Below are 17,586 nucleotides of genomic sequence, written 5' to 3' on the forward strand. Positions count from 1 at the left end.
CGGGCTGTGGCTTAGGGCTGGGAAACACCTGAGGAGGGGTCGGGACAGTGGCACATGACAAAGATGACACCAAGCTGAGACAGACACACATCATAGCCATGACTTTTGTCTCTGTCACCCGAGAGTGGGTTTGTGGCTGATGGGAAACCTGAGCTCAGCTGCGGCCATTCCAAACAAGACGCTCCCCTGAAAACAGCCCGTTTTTGTTTTTTTTACTGCTCTGCCTGCACATAATTGAGGTTTTTTACTCCCATCTGAGCTCGATCTCTTTTCATCACCACCCCACAGCTATTATGAACTTCTTCAGTTATTTATATAATTCAAATATACCGACACTGCCTAAAAAATTCCGCAGGGCAGAGTTTTAGGAAATTGGTCAGAAATCTTAAAAACTGAGTCATTGGGATAGGTTAAACTTTGCTTTTTTTTTCCTCCAGCTGCCTGCTGTGTGTTTGTCAGATAGGGATTGAACTGAGAAAGGGTCCTGGAGTTCAAACGCCTTCCCTGCTGCAGCGAGGTGGAGCATGGCACAGGATGCAGCTTATCACAGATAACAGCTGTGTGTATCAGGGGTCTCCGCTTCCCTCTCCCATGCTGTTCGCTCGGCTCCCTGCCTCTCCTGTGTGAAAGGCTGGGGTAGAGGATGGATTTCAGACCCATTAACAGCTCTCCAGCCAGCTAAAGTCAGTGTCACGGGGCACATCCTGCTGATTCAGCAGCAGAGGGCAGCTCCTATCTCAGGGGAAAGGAGAATAAAAAAGAAATAAATCTGCTTTTCCTCAGAGCCATGAGCTGCACCTTTTAACCCTGGGTGAAATGTGGACTTACATTACAAAACTATGCTGCTTCACTTGCACAGCTAAAGCAGTGTAATTTCTAAGCCATTAACAAAACTGTACAGATATAAATGCAGTCCCCAACATCTACCAGCCACTGAACTTCAGCTGGAATAGACACTCCATAGAGCCGTGTCCACACCAGGATTTGCTGGTTTGAAAGGCTCATGATGGGAGGGAATATTAAGGTACTCAGATCAAAACCATGAATAACTGCTTTTGGGATGGGAGGGGAAAGGGAGATTACAAAGACCATTTCAGAAGGTTTAAAATCAATCCACCATTGTTTCGTTATTCCCACTCCTCCCAAATAGTCTTTCTAAATCTTACCAAAACATTATCCCAGGATTATTAAAACACCAGTGATGTAGCAAATAATATTTTGATAATAAAACTGCAGTAAAAGGCACAATGTTCTCAGTGAACATCCTCTTATTGCAGGAGTTGACAAAATTCCTGAATTTTGTTTTTAACTTCTCCAGGAGAATAAAGGATGACTTTTACATAAGGAATGTTTCTGTTTAAAATCTGTCTCAGGAACCTGGTGGCCTCTGTTTGACTGTCCTGACACACCTCCCTGCTGTGCCTGTGACTCCTGGGGGCAGGAAAAAGGACTCTGTATTTTTGGCCTGGTGCTGATATTCTTCAGAGGACCATTGGCTTAAGTATCAGAATTGTATGAGAGCTTCATAGCATATGGAGGATGTTGCAGGAACATGGACATGTCCATGAGAGGGAAAAGGAGCTGAAAAGTAATGCAGAAGGCAAAAAACAGTTTGTGGATACTTTTCAACCCCAGGCACTCAGGAGGAGGCTGAGAAGGGAAGGAAATAAGAAAAGCAGCATATCGGAACTGAAGAGAGCAGTGACATTTTACAGCAGCCGAAGATCTCCTCCACAGTGTTTGTACTCCTTTCATGTGGTGTTATCAGAGCTCTTTGCAAGAGTTTATTATCATGTTTCCCCAGACAGCAAGCAGACAGCCATCCTGTGACCCACATCCTGAGTTTTACAGCCCTCCTTGTCCTGTGCCATCTGGGGTATTTATAGTGTGACCCACCACTGGGAAAGCAGAGGACTTCCTTTATACTCTAAACATTATGCTATAATAATAATGAGAAAATGGGACAAATGGCAGGCTTTCCTGCCAAAAAAATATCATAACCCCCTGCCACTTCAAATGATGTGAGCTGGCCAGGTCACCACGCTCATGGCTCTGTGGGTTTCAGGGTACTGGTGTTGCTGTTACTATGCTGAAAGGCTAAAGGCTGTACCTGGGACAGTACATGGAAGGAAAGTCTAAATATGTTGCAGACTAAATCGCATAGCAAAGGGGTAAGAGGAGAAGCTGAAGCTCCCTGATTAGTGCAACATCTGCCCACATCTGCCCAGTCCTTCCCTTGCTGTTGAAGCAAAGTGAGCTACAGCTGTAAGTACACTGCTACAGAGCACAGTATAGTACCTCAAAGAGATTTTAGGGTTTTTTCCTTTTTATTTCCTACCCCAACCCCCCCCCCCCCCTCGCCCCAGGAATGTGCCTTGATCTTAATTATTGTTACAAGAAGTGATCTTCTTTTAAGGGATAAAAGGAAGGAGTTGGCTTCTTTCCTTTCTGCATCATCTCCTGAGATATCACACTTCTTCAGGCTGGTGTTAGCACCTCACTGCATAAATGGAGCAAAGGGATTCCCCAGGGGGCTGTTTTTCTTTCCCCGAAGAAAGGGACAATTTTGAGAGATAAAATAGCTTTAACTGAACATGGTAACATACCACTGTTGCCCAGAAAGGTCAAACAAAGGGACTGTGAGAGGTCAGTGGGAGAGATAAAGAGGATGAAGTGTGTGTAGGGTAAGATAAGAGCTGAGGGTTTGCAATTATCAAGGGTCAGACGTGTGGGCTAGAGTGGCAAAGGGTGAGTGAGCTGGTGGCTCTCCCTGTAAGAGCCATCTCCCTAGATTTGGAAGGAGGGTGAAGGTAAGCCCTGCATCTGGGAGGGTTTTTGATTGCCTTAGCAAGGAAACTTCTGAGTGAGAGCTGAGCAACCTCTGCTCACCCTTAGCCATCTTTCACTTTCCCACTGATGTGCCCTGCAGGCCAGGGTGGGCCTGAGCACCGACAGATTTGCTTGGTAGGAGCACAGACTGTGTTGGCCAGCCCCAGTGCCTGTTTGGTGGTGGCAAGCAGAAGGTGTGCCCCCTGAAGCATGGCCAGGTGACATCCAAGAGCAAAAGTAAGAAATAGCTCCCTGCTGGAATGGCTGGCATCAGCCTTGATACAGCAGAGAGGATGGGTGGTAGCAAGTACAGAAAGGTCTCTGCTCTTATGCTTTCACCTTTTCTGTGGGGTTGAGTGTGGGTTCCCCAACATATGGCCCGCCCCTTTTTTTTGAAATGTCAGGTCTCAATTTAACAGGAGAGTTTGGACCCTGGGGACTTTTGCCTTTTGTAGCTAATAGCAAATGGGCCCATTCTGTTATGTACATCTGCAAAAAGTAATGAACAGCATGCTTGATCAGGGATCAAAACTAAGGTAAAGAGTAGAAACAAAACCCCGCACATATGAGCAGTTGAAAAGAACTAAATTCCTGCATTCTCCTACCAGCAGAAAAGATGTAGGAAAATTGGTTTCTAGACCCAAATTGGGTGGAAGGCAGGATTATGCTGGACTAGAGATTTTTATACTTAAAGCAGGTGGGGAAGGAGAGGGTACAGTGAGATCAGGTTGACTGGATGATGAAGAGGAGAGCAAAACTGCCACAATGATTCCTACCTTCACCCTCCCCAGTTCTGATGCATCTTTTGTTCCACAGGTTTGTTGATGACATGTGAGAGGTACTGGGATGAATCCACTACTTCTACACAGCAATACACATGAGTGTGACAGTAAGGTCTAACCTGCTTGTGAGCCAGTGACAAAAGACAGAGCTGCACGTTCTAGCCATGAGCAACCTACACTTTTGCCTGGGGGAAAAAGAAATTGTATTAACTTGATAACTTAGCTCTCTTGAAGTCCTATCAGCACAGATACAGAACATGCCATTCTTTGCTGCAACATAGCCAAAGTAAACTATCCCAGTGCCATATCAACTTCTGCAAAGGGAGGGGAAAACACTGACATGGAGTGGAAAATGCTCTGGTGGTGTAGGTTTGGCCAGTGCACATGGCTGGTTGCCAGGCAGTAAAGGAGGACTCAGCCCTTGCACAGAGGCAGAACACCCTACAGGTAGAACACAACCTTAAAATGAATGTCTGTGCTGGTCTGAGACAGTGTGGATGTGGAAAGAAATTCTTTAAATTAAAAAACAAATTCTGTACCTCATGCTGTAAACACCAGGTTTGGAAGTAGCAGACCCCTGGAGAATACTGCAGCCTTTTAACACTTCACCAATACATTTATCTTTCTTGAAGGCAGTGCAAACATCAGAGAACATGCTCCATTTTACCTCATGATAACAACATCAACAATATCACTGAGTAGTGTACTCATGCAAAATCTTTATTTGAGAAATGTATTTTCTTGAATAACAACACCCCTCTGGTTTACATGTAAGCCCAGAAACAGTATTTGCATTGTGCAGGAAAAAAATACAAAGATAATTCTTAAAACACATTCATCTTCTGATATCAAATAAATTATACTATAATTGCTTATGTCAATTTTCTCTATTTTTATCCCACTAAATCTGCCTGTGGACTAGTGAGAGAAGAAAATCAAGGCAATGACATTAAAGTATTAGTTTTGGAGAAAGGCCACAGTATCTTAAAAGTCAGTGTAGAGAATTATCTGCATTGTATAAGGACAAGGACACATGGATACTGATTCACTGTCTAACACATATATCTCCTTTTTTTCCTTCCAGGTCAGGAATAGCTTTCAGAATGGTTCTGATTATTTTCTCTGCTGGTCCAGAGCTCTAAAGAAAGCTGAGATTGTGGCTGTTAAGTGTAGAAAGTTCCTCCTTCATTTTACAATATGTATGCTATTGTGGTTTCTCTTGGCTGGGAAATTTCATTTCTATTTCTAATCTCAGCCATGTGTCGGTCAATTCTGATTTAAGTTCCCTTCACCCTCTCCCTGCTGTGCAGCTCTGCATGCCATATTGCAAACATTTTTCAGCATGGGTGGGAGGTAGCACTGTGGTTTGGGCTTTGCTATTGATATCAGGATTTCCCTTTTTCTTTGTTTGATTTTTTTTTTTCCTTTCAAAATAAAATTGATAGTAAACAGGTTTCATTTAGTCCATAGGGGATGGACAATGAACATTTAATGCAAATTTGAATAAGAATCACAATTTTCCAACTTTTCTAATTAATTTAATGATATAGTCATCATCTCATGAAATCTTCAGCTTGAACTTTTATTTCGTTTATGCAGAAGAATGGAAGTATAAATTTTGTAGACTCCACTTGTAATTAAAACCCACTCCAGTAAATTAGGGCTGCAGCACTGTGGCTTATTGCCAATGGAGGGAAATTAGGGGATTGTTTGATCCTCAACCAAAAAAATCCCGATGTCTTCCAAAAGGACAGCTTTACACAAAACACTCAAAAGTCTGACAAGCTGTCAGTTCTCTCCATTCCTTTTAGCACTGTTTTGTCTATCTTCTTTGAGCTGAAGGCTCCTGCCAAGTAAAGATTCTTTTCTTGCATATACTTGCCTCTATTAGATTTTCAAGCTGGACAAAAGGACACACTTAGCAATTGCAGGAACTATTGTCATTTAAAATGCAAGAACATTTGATTTTTGCATTTCTCCCAATCACTCCACTGTTTCTTTTTTTCCTTTGAAAGGAGGCAGTGAAGAAGATATAAACATTCTAACCCAAAGAGAAGGGCAAGCACTATAAAGCTAACATTCAGCTGCTTGTCCATGTGGCAAAGGCAATAGAATGTTGACTCTAGATATTTATATTGATTTGTGATACTAAACAGAAATATTTTACAAAATTCCAATATTTATCCTTAAATAAGCTTGATAGGACTGGTTGTTTTCTAATGGTGAGAGGTTAATTCTGTGACTTTACCAATTTAAGCATCACTGTCCTTCCTGTTTTTCTGGAGTCATTGGATGTTTCAGTACAGAGACTTGCTCTCCACATCAGGAGCTGAGTCAAGGAAACTTGGTTTTGATACACAATGCTGGTGTATGCTTTTTCAATAAAGACAAACTTGGGGTATGAAATACAACAGCCCTTCTTATGCCTGGGGACGGCTTCTTGAGTTAATATCTGACAAGTAATGCTTGGTCAGGTATATTGTATCACTGGGTATTCCTGTCACCAGAGGTCTCAAGTCATTCAGGGGCATTTCCCTCCTTTGCCTTCCCATCCCCTCCTTAAGCTGTGGTGGCATTTCAAACACTGAAGAGCTCTGCTCAGACCGCACTTTGTGTACTTCCAGATGACTCTAGCAAAGAGGATGGCGTGGGGCCGGCAAACAGCGGTTCTTCAGGGAAACCAACTTTCTGCTGGCGCTCGGGAGCCGCAGGAGGGAGCGCGCTGTCCTCCCCAGATGCGTCGCTCCCGGGCAGAGCCCGCCCGTCCCCCCTTCCCGCTCCCGATCCCGATCCCGCTCCCGCTCCCCCTGCCTCTGCCCACCGGGAGAGGCCGTCCTGCCCTGTCCGCGGGGCTCGGGCCGTTCAGCAGCCCCGGAGCTCACGGATGGCTTCTCTTCATTAGATAGGAGATAGGAACTTGGAATGTCGTGGTTTTATCTCCCTGCCACCAGCCGCTGTTACTGGTACAAGCCCCTCAGGATGTGACCCTCCTTTCTGTCTTTCAGCAGGGCAATGAGAAGGAGATGGCAGGTCCTCTTTAGCCATCCAGGTCTCGAGTGTCCCCATTAAATATTTTTTAAATGTATGAATTGGGTTTTTTTTTTCATGAATTTCTGAGAATGGTCATGAAACAGTATCTTCCCCTGACCTCAGCTTCCCCAGCTATAACAGCATAGCAGCAGCACAAGCTGGATACATAGCACGTTGTAAAAACGTAATTTCTGAGGCTCTAGCTCTGCTCTTCTCCCTAGAACAAAGGCAGATATCCTCACTTTTCACTGTGCTTGCATTGCACGAGGCACTGGAAGCAGCCTTTGGCATCCTCCACCTCTGCACCCGCTCAGCCCTGAGCTCCTGCTGTTGCCATTACCAGTGACAGCTGTTGCCAAGACAGTTTTAAGTACCACTGAGACAGGCACTGGCAGTTACCATTTACTGCTTTTTAACCATGTCTGGTATAAAAGGGGCTCTCTGTTGACTGCAAACTGGCAAAAGGTTTCTGGAAAGGTAGTTTAGCTATGGTATGATCCAGTCCATTCCAATAGCTGACCTGTAGAAACACTGAGGCAAAACTGTTCAGAAAAGTGTACCTTATGCATTTCTCAGTTGTCTGTGTCATAGTATTAAATGAAAGTACCATAGTTGTTAGAGGAATACACCATTTCTAAAAGAGTACTAACTCTTCTCCTTCATCCACTGGTCAGTCACATACAACTGCAAAACAAAGCTTACTCACTTTGTAGGTTTTAATTTTTTGGTTTTGGCCAATAAAACTTTCCCTGCAGTATTGTTGCCTTTTTCTTTTTTTCTTTTTTTTTTTTTTTTTTTTTTTTAAGATCTTGGGTGTTTTGTGTGCTTTGGAAAAGTAATTATTTGACATGACTGATGAAACAGACACACTGGAGAATCAAATAACCTATTCCTATAATAAGAAAAAATAAAATGCACAGAAAACTTCTGTTCCATGTAGACATAAACAGAAGGTAACAGAAATGTCTATACGGGACAATTTACAGTTCTTCAGCAATCAAGGTTAAATTAAAACTTTCAATTAATTGCTACACATCTCAGCTTATCTGGTAAGTGGGAAGATGAGAGTTGATGAAGTTCTTTCAGAACTGTTTTTTATGGGCAGGATTCAGGTGGGGAGGCATCGGGGGTGGAAAACATGTTTTGTAGCTATTTACAAGCCCCTGGATGTTCTAGATGGTGATGAAGCAAGGTGAATATAGTAAGAGTGGTAGGAACAGTTTGTCAACAAGTATTCCTTCACAGCATGCACAAGAGTTAATAAAATAAATTATACACCACATTTTCTTTTCAAGCAAGCTTTAAATAGTCCATATGTAACAGAATTATGTGTTACAGACAAGAAACTCTTGCTGCCAAAACACAGGATGAGTGTTTTTCCCGATCGTTCTTTCCAAATTACAGACGTAGGAAAAAATATTTCAAGAAATTACAAGATTTTAAAAAATAAAATTATTCTAAAACCCAGAAAAGGCCAATAAAATGGACTGGTGAATACATGAACAAGTCATCAAAAGAATGTTAGTACACAGGTACTTACAAAAACATACAGGAATGTACATAAAGGCTTTTAAGACACAGATACTAAGCAGGCTAATTCAGGATCAAAGGGCAGAATGCATAGGCTTTATTATAAATTCTGTAATTCATGCATTTGTTTGTGCAGATAAAATATATTTAAAGCCATATATTTAAATGCCATCAAAAAGACACCTGAACTTCTCCCCAGCAACACCTTGTGACTTCAGGGAAGAACCCAGTTTTGCTTATTTTTGTGCACTGGCCTAATCCAAACTCATAATCGGTAAAAGGGAACAAAGTATAAGGAAGCAAGCAGGTATTTTATCTGAGCCACTCGGCAACATCGGGACAAAGATCCAAACCCACTTTTTGGTAATCAGCGTCCCTAGAACGGAATGGCAGCAGCACCAGCCTAGAGAGTTCTCAGTGTGTTTCAGAAAGTGGCTCCAAGAAGAACAATCCAAGGGTTGAGTGGGAAAAATTAGAAATTAACCCTGTAGTTAATAGATAGATTAGATAGATTAGACAGATTAGATAGATAGATAGATAGATAGATAGATAGATGGCTTTTTTTTAGAACAAAATAAGGTAGCACTACTGAGTAAGTGGCAATATGGTGTGTGCATTAAGATATACAAGTGAAATCTGCTTGGGGCACCTTCACTCAGAGGAATAAGTCTTCTTAAAATATAACAATAATAATAATAATACTTCTTTATACTTGCCACTTGTTAGCAATTGTTTACATCGTAGAAAAATAGATAGTATTCTGTAACAAGAAATATAGTTACTTTGTTAAAATGGGCTATTTTAAACCAGCTACTATTCTTTCATATAAAGAATTTCTAAACAGCAAAACAAAAATAGGTAATACTGAGTGCAAAACAGCCAGTGGTATACTTTGCATTGGTTTGAAACATAGTTGCCAGCTACTATAATTACATGTTCTGTACACTGTACTACAAAAGTCTTCCATCTTTTAGAAGCTTTTGCATCTTGTTTTTCTTCTTTCTAGGTGGCAAGTAAGTATTTAATCGCAGTAAATACAAACTCTGGAAGTCAGACATAATTTCACAATCAGTCTTTGCTACCATTCTTTCACATTCTTCCTCCACACAGTGCAGCAGCACTTTCTACTTTTGGCCAAAAAATCCCTTAAGTTAAACAAAGTTTAGAATGCAGATACTCAGAAGTTTAGCTTATAATTCACATTCTTTTAAAAATAATTTCACTAATCTCCCACGTTTACATTTACACCAATGTAACAACTCACTTGATGCATTTCATCATCCTTGCTAAAGACTGAAATAAAGTTCGGATGAAAATTCTTTGCCAGTGGTAGGTATTGTCTTAAACACTACAGAGCCAGATGGTTCCAACGTAGAAGTCAGATTTTTCTGTGGTCTCTGCAACAGTTTCAGACATGAATAGCTAATTCCTAGTGGCAGTGGTAAAGGCATTATCAGTACACCATGAATATCACAAATGGAGACAATTTCCATACATTAAAGAACAAAAACCAAACAAAAAGCACCCAGAAAAAAAAATCAGTGAAACATTCTTAGTAGAGCAGAAACTTCTCTATTCTCCTCTTCATTAATCTCACACCTTTTCAACTTTGGTGGGGTCATACGTATCTGGAAAAAAACAAGAAAACACTATTAATAATGTATTGTGAAATCTATTCAATATTGCTAGCTGTGGAAATGACACATCTTTTCCCTAGTTTTTATTTAAAAAGAAGAAAAGCTGATAATGGACTTGCTGCATTAAAGATACATATCACATTCCTGACCCAAATTCTGTATTTTCACCTGTATAATTCAAGAACAACTCTGATCAAATGCATGAAGATAAATTCGGGAAGGTCTTAGGTAGGTAGGAACAAACACACTGAATGCTAAGTGATTACTTCCAGTTTTCAGGTACTTTGACAGGAAGAAAAAGAGTAAGATTTGCTCCCCTTGTACTGAACACTAAGGACTAGTAAATGCTTTAAGCGTCCTAGCAGGGTGTGTAAGGCTGGCTGAAGGAGTGATTATACCATGCAGTCATCAGGGTCTTTTCATTTGACTGAAAATCCTTCGTTTCAGATTAATTCAACAGAAAACAGGAAAGCACAGCTGTGTTGCATCACTATGGTTAGTCTGTCTCGCTTCAGTCTGCAAAACCGCAGCTCATGTTTCTGCCTTATTCACTAAAGCACTGGACTGGCTTACTACCACTCTTCTTCATTTCCAGCCTCCCCCCTGCCAGTTGACAGGACATACCACAGGTTGGTTTTCCTTTTCCCAAATCCTCAAGGACACTCTTCTATCCGATTTTTTACTTGGGTTTATCCCAGTGCTGGCCATGAAGTCAGCAGACATGAGCCTTCACCCTCGTCACTCTGGGACAGGATTGAGATGAAAAGGCGTTGCCCTGTGAGGTCTGCCTGCCCAGTGCCATCATGCAAACACCTGACTTGCCCTTGGGGTGCATGGTCATGGCGTGTAGGAGCCCGGGCTACCTAGGGAGGAGGCTGCAGGCGCAGAGGGGCCCGGACAAACCGGCACTGCAGCCGCTCTGCCGCGTGCTGCTTCTGCTCTTATGCAACCTGAGTATCTGTGCTAACCTTAAACGTCCCTCCCGTAGGCTGTACTCCCACAGCGCTCGCGTTTAAACAGCTGAGCATGAAAATACTTCCACACACAAATATGACACTTTGGAGTAAAACGTTCATCCTCAGGACTTTGTGCTGATGTGAGTGAATGTCTTCATTCAAACATAAAAAGCATAAAAATCCTCCAGGGAAATTTCTGCTCCTGTGTGCAAGTGTCCATCTGCTACATCCACACTCATGTCAAAGGGGAACTGGCTAAGAAAGGACTTCTGGATTTGGCCCCAGTGGGTGAATTTGTGGTACAGAATCTTTTATCACTTCTCTAGCCCACCCTCCTCAAGCTGCTAGTCCAGCCAAGACTGGAGTCTGTGCCAGCAACACCTATGATTTCTGCTAAGCCTTTTCTGGTATTTCCAAACAGACACCACACAAATGCAAAAATCAACAGGAATAAAGTTTTTAAGGGCTAGTGTGCTCCAGGATAATGCTGCATCTATTTAAGCTTAATGCACTGATGGTATATGAGGATGCCTCTAAAGCAGTAACATTTTTTGATTGCAAATATTTTGCCATCTAAACTGCTAGAACATAAAATTCTGAAGTGTTCGGTGACAGGTTGACCTAAGAATAAAAATGGATTTGCATTTCAGAGACCTCATTTTCCTAAGGCCAGACACATTCGCGTTAACAGAATTCCCCACAAAATTTCAGGTGATCAACTGTTTCAGGGAGTGGCAGGACAGGGGTGGGGAGGAAAGGGGGAAACCAGGCCATAAGACATGGAGCCTCTACATGGCTCAGTATGCTCCCTGAAAGCTTACCCATACCCTCAGCACCTAAACCAAGGACAAAAAGGTGCCAGACTGACAGGCCAGGTCAGCCTTTTGAGGGGCACAGACATAGGAGTTCTAGCACTGATGCAGAAATGTTTATTCAACATTTGGTTAAGCTCATTTAAAATGCTCTCTACAGAAACAAAGCCAGATTAGCAGCCTCATGTCTTCAAACAGCAAAGGAGAAAAGGCATCCAATGCATTTGGGAACACTTGGAGATGTTCTCCTAATGGCAGTATTTGCATAGTAAGATGAGCTTCTTGCACTCAGTTTTGGCAGAGCTCTTACTCTGAGATGACTGTTCGTCTGCCAAGCTACATTATACATGTGAAAGCCTGTTTCTGCTAAGGGCTGCAGCCTCTGTGACAGGCCCAGTCTGCAATTATAAGACTAACATCACCCTACCTCGCTCCAAATAAAGTGGCCTTTTAGAATGGAACATTTGCTTTCTGAAAGCAATAAATACAATGGTTTTCCAGGATTAATTTTCATTTGGGCTTTCAGTGGTACCAATGAACTTATGTGGAAATTGGTATGTGACTTAACAGAGGAAGGCACAACATTAGGCCTTTTTAGAAACATGAATCTACAGTCCCTCTGTAAGGTGAAGCTTTTGGGGCCATTAACAAATCAGGGTCTCTTTGGATGGGAAGAGGCCAGTGGAGCAGCCCACCCCACGTGTGTCACCCTGCAGAACTGGACATGCGCAGCAGGAAGGGACATTCATGCCATCCAAACATGGGGAGAGCTGTTATGGCTGTGAGGGAACTGCTGCAGTGGGAACACACTGCAGAATACAAGCCTGGCATTGTCAGCAAGAGGGATAAATTTAGACCTAATTTACTGCAGAATCACTCTCCAATAAAATGCACACAATCTGTTTTGATACATCCCTGAAGTCATGTCACCACAACAGTTATTTTCTTCACTCCAGCAGAAACCCCAAGGGAGGAAAGCATATGAAATGCATGTGGGGCATACTAGACCTGATGGGTACAAGAAAGCTGAATCAGTCTGAAAAGTCTGGTCTGGAGAAATACAGTTCAGAGCAGAAAGAGACAAAGATGTGGGATACAAAAAAAGACATGGAAAAAAAGGCTGCAAGGCTGCAGGAGTCAATACTTAGAACTCATACAAGCATTTATTTTCAGTTAGAAATGCATAAATCCAGTTTAAAGTATACCCCATTGAATTTCAGTTCCTCTGTACTGGAAAACTGTGAACAGATTTATATCAATGAGGTTAAATGAATAACCTGTGCAGATTTCAAGGTAAAGTGTCAACTGTAACAGAAAGGATGGAAAAAGGAAAGAGGATATTAATACTAATTTAACAACTTTCACACTGTATGTTTGCTCAGTCCAATTTATTTAATGGACTAGGCAGGTGGCCTAGGAGATTTATCCCTTTACACAGGTCTATAGCAACAACTGATGTTCAACAAAATGTTAAATGAAAACTGTTTTAGAGAGGGAACAGCTAATGTTACTTTGGGAATGCATATGGACTACACAAGTTTATATGTTTTAGAGAGATCAGAAACACAAAAAAAAAAAAAAAAAAAAAAAAAAAAAGGTGTTCCTTGAAAAAGTCAACTTTCCATTTGTCCTGGGGTTAACAATTATTCTCAACATCTGATCTGGAAAATATTCATGAGAGAGAGAGAATTTCCAGGCCCCTATATACAACCATTTCCCAGAGGCTTCATAGAAGAACATCAGATTTTTATTTTTAGTTTCTTCTGAACCATGATATAGTATGTGTCTACTTAAGTATTAGAGAAGGAAAAAAAACTGGCATTCAAGGAACAGCTGTGATTAAATCACCACATGTTCCCAAACACTGGCATTATAGTGACTGTCTTTGAACTCCACTGTTTTAGACTGGCCATTCCCTGAAACAATTACACAGAGATAAGACCTTAGGGAGCACTCTATTCTCTGTGAATGAATTTCCATATCACAAGTGAGTTTTACAGTAACTATTCCTAAAATGGGACCAGAGAACACTCATCTTTTCCACAAGGAGAGCAAAGTGGGTGGCTCCCAGATGAGGATAGTACCACCTACAGACTGTTACTATTTGAGCAGCATTACGTGGGCATAAGCAAACTGATCATGCCCATTACATAAGGAACGAGTACCCATCTGGATCTCTCATAACAGGGTCTTACCTAAAGAAAAATCTCTGTCAATCTTCTTCTTGTCCATTCCACCTAAACATCCATTTTCACTTAGAGAGATAACACGCTTGGAAACAGCCCCTGAGCTTGCCAGTTTGCTTCCTTTTTCCTCTGGTACCTTTGACAGCTTCTCCTCATCCACCTCCTCTGCCGAGTCTGCGCTCTTAATGCTCAGACGTCTCATCCGCGACACAGAGTCAACTTCTTTCATTCGCACCAAGCGATCCATGGCAGTCCGGCTGGGTGGAGATGTCAGCTTGCCTTGGAGTGTCTCTATCACTTTTGAGGTGCTCCTCACTCTCTTTTCTGAATGCTGATAAGCAGCTGACTTGCAAACCACGTTTTGGTTCTCACCTTGGCTGGGACTCACAGGTTGTTCAAGAGTTTGCTCAGTCACCTGTGGTTTAGCACTGGCTTCCTGGTGAGTGGCCCAGCATTCATCAGGGTATAAAGATCGTCCTCCTGCTCTGACAAAGAGAGCACTCTCTGTCCAGCCACACTTTCGTCTGCCTTCATATGAATCTTCTTTTTTTCCTTCTTTGTTACTTGCTGTGCTTCCTATCATTGATGACTCAAGGTCCTGAGCACCGTTTGAAGGGCTAGTGCCTGGATGGGACCCAACATGGTCATCTGGAAGGAGAGACTCCACTGCTATATCTATACCTAAAATTCTTGCAGCTCTTGCCTGCAATGACTCATTCACAGGGATTTCCACTGCATTTCCATCTGAAGAGTGATCAGAGCTGTTAGCACCAAGTTCTGGGGCCACATCAAGTCCCACTGACCTCAAATCTGGCTCAGAGCACCCTTGGTTCCTCTTTGTTAGTGACAAGCGTACTGCTGACCCTCTCTCTAATACCCTATCATTTGTGGGAGTTGCACTTTTGCTCAGTTTAACAAAGTCTAGGTAATTTTGGTCTTCACTCATCTCCTGCAAGAGAGGGTTATTGAAAGGATTACTGTGACATGAATTACTTGGGCTACTGGACAAAACTCTTTTGATAGGGCCCACATGAACTGGCTGTTTGCTTGTTCTGCTCTTGGCTTCCCCCATCCCCATTTCTGTTATCAGACTTACATCTGCTGGCCTGACTCCTTCACTGCTCCCTCCTGGCTTTGAGAAGCCTTGAGAGCCAACGCATCTTGGCTCGCCACCATGTTCTGTCCCCATGCTCCAACTTTCAGACTTACTTTTAACCCTTCCTGACCTAAATACAGGCACCTCTGGCACAACCATTCCTGATTTCCCACCATGTTTTGGCTCCTGGCTTGATTTCTCATTTCTGGACTCCCTCCTCTGCATAAAGGTACCTGCCTGCAGAGGAGCTGTAGCACTTTCTAAATCTTCTTCACTGCTTGTGCTCTCTTCCTGCCCTTGCAGCTCCTTGTTAAAACTTTCTAGCTCACTTATTGCATCCCAGGGACGGCGACTTACAGGTTTCAAAAGGAACTGCCCAAATGGTTCTTTATTGTTGCAGGGAGCACCTGGTTCTCCCTTAACTACATCTCCCTTGGAAAGGCCATTTTCCCTCTCTTGGACAGGCACAGGCGGGCTCTGGTGGGCTTTTGGGGAGGGAGACTGAAGGACTGAGGTGGCAGTCCTGGAAAATGCACTGTTGCTAGACTGGCTGAGGTGTGTCTGGCCCTTCATACTGTAGCCACTCTGCCTACAGCCTCTCTCATCAGAAGGTGATCCTGTCTGTTTTGCCCCCATTGTGGATGCTGTACATCCCGGGAGCTCTGGAGATAGCGGTTTGCTACTATCAGGCTTCCCAGGCTTTGTACCATGGAAAAATTGTGGGCTCTCAGGTTCTTCAGAGAAACTGGTCTGTGTCTGCTGGTCTTTGTACTGATCACCTGGCCAGGAGCCAGAATATTTGAGCTCTCTGTGTTTTGTAGGCTGAATAAATCTGAGGTCATTCATTTGTTTGAACTCTTCTGGTCTCCACAGCTCTTGTTTTTGTAACTCATTTTTATTGGTCATGCTTCCTGTAAGCGCTTGTAACTCCAAGTCTGTTGAAGACATACTTAAGAGACTTTGTTCTTGCAAAGCCCCATTGTTATCAAACCTATTCTTATCAGGGCTCTGAGTTATGTTGTTGTTCCTATCTGTATCTGGCAGATTGGATTCTGATTTAACTGGGATGGAGACCAAACAAAATATAGTTTCATTCATTTTTTTCTTTGAACTCTTTTTGCTCTGCATCCCAGTTCCAGGTTCAAACTTTTTCACTTTTGTAACAGTCTCACAGGTGTTGTCCATATGTGAATTTCTCACAGAAAGTTTGCCTTTCGTATACTCTGTGCTGGCTTCATGACGGGGGCTGTGATTAGTTGCTCTACAATTGTCTCTTTGGTCCGGCAAGGCACAATTTTCCTGATCTCGGATGGATGGTGCCAACCATCTGTTGCTATGGGTGGAGCTGTTGGAAGTTCTTTCTCCCTTTGCTGAACTGGACAAGTTTGATGCATTCACAAAGGCACTGTTGTACTGTACTTCAAGATTTCTCTCTTGCAAAGCACCAGAACTGGGACTACGTGCATTTTCAGTGTGGTTAGAGTTGCCCTGCAGACCTTCCAGTGGTGCAATTTTAATATGTCGTATCCGAGGATCATCGAAGGGAATATATTGAATGGAACGCAGGTGGTCAGCAGGGTGCCTTGCATGGCTTTGCTTCCCATGAGGAAAATGGTTGTCTTTGCAAGGGTCACCCCCCACTTCAAAGGTATTCATGGCTGGTCGTTGGCAGGGGACAACCCGCTCTGCAGGACCCTGTGGATCACTGCTGGCGCACGTGTTGGTGTTAGGCACTTCACTGGGGGAACGTGGGGTCACGTGTTGGTGAGGTGGGGATTTGTAAGAAGGAGGAGGTACGTACACTGGAGGCTCCAAACCAGAGTCTGGAATGCCAGAATCTTGCCTTGGCTCATTGACTTTGGCTAAGTAGGAAATAGGTTCCTCTTTCTGGTAGTGGTCCTGGAAACCTTCAGTTTCTGCAGGTGCCCTAGTCTGCCGCTGCAGTTCATAGGATGGAGGCTTGAGAGGTCTCCCATACTTGGGCTTCACCAGGGGAAGGAAATGGCCTCCCGCTCCATGGTGCTTGGCTGGTTCCACACTCAGTCTGTTTGGGGCATAGGAGGGGGTTTTAGTGACGCTCAGCGAGTTGTTACTGCTGGTCAGGGAGGGCATTTCCACGCACCTCATGCTCTCAGGTGAAAGGACCCTTGGCAATGACTGCGATTTCCCCCTGCTCTGGGTGCTGAGTACGTTGTCTCCCAGGGTCAGCGAATACAGCTCTTGAAGCAGCTTCTCCCTGTCACCCTCGGACATTTGCCTCCCTACCTTTTTTGGCTGGTTCCAGCTTTCTACTTCCAGACTTTGCCATTTGCAGTTGCTGGGCACTTCACAGCTTTCCTGCAAGCCACTTCTTCTGACATACCCTGCACCCATCCCCACCTTCAGCTGATTCTCCTTGGGGTGCCGGGGTGCCCTTGGGGCTGCAGCCAGGCCTTTCATCTCCACACTGGCCTTCTGGGAATAGCCCAGTAGCACACTGAAGTCCTGTCCTCGTCTTCTCCAGTAGGCAAGATCTTTATCAGTCTTGGGCTGGGAAGACCATGCTAAATGAGGCCTATCATAAACCCTGGAAAAAAAAAAAAGCAGTGTCAGAGGCAGTGCACAGGTGCCTATTCTTTCTACCATGGGTAAGCCCATTAGGAGGTCAAATGATGAGTTATGCCAAAGGAGTTTTGTGTAATCTATTTGCAACTAGATGACAATTTTAATGAGAGGATTTAAAAGTCAG

At 43.2% G+C, this 17,586-nt stretch overlaps 1 protein-coding gene across 1 annotated transcript in view; it reads right to left on the reverse strand.

The window, feature by feature from the left end:
- Nucleotides 1-4,312: 4,312 nt before the first annotated feature.
- The window catches only part of JCAD (junctional cadherin 5 associated), a 32,473-nt gene continuing 19,199 nt past the window's right edge, over nt 4,313-17,586 (reverse strand). Inside the window, exons 3-4 of the mRNA XM_058830945.1 lie at nt 13,772-17,424; nt 4,313-9,799 (exon numbers count right to left, since the gene is read on the reverse strand). Of these exons, the coding sequence (XP_058686928.1) occupies nt 9,765-9,799; nt 13,772-17,424 (3,688 nt within the window). The 3' untranslated portion in view covers nt 4,313-9,764. The remainder of the gene's footprint in view (nt 9,800-13,771; nt 17,425-17,586) is intronic.

This window comes from Poecile atricapillus, chromosome 2 (assembly GCF_030490865.1).
Source record: "Poecile atricapillus isolate bPoeAtr1 chromosome 2, bPoeAtr1.hap1, whole genome shotgun sequence".
Taxonomy (NCBI): Eukaryota; Metazoa; Chordata; class Aves; order Passeriformes; family Paridae; genus Poecile; species Poecile atricapillus.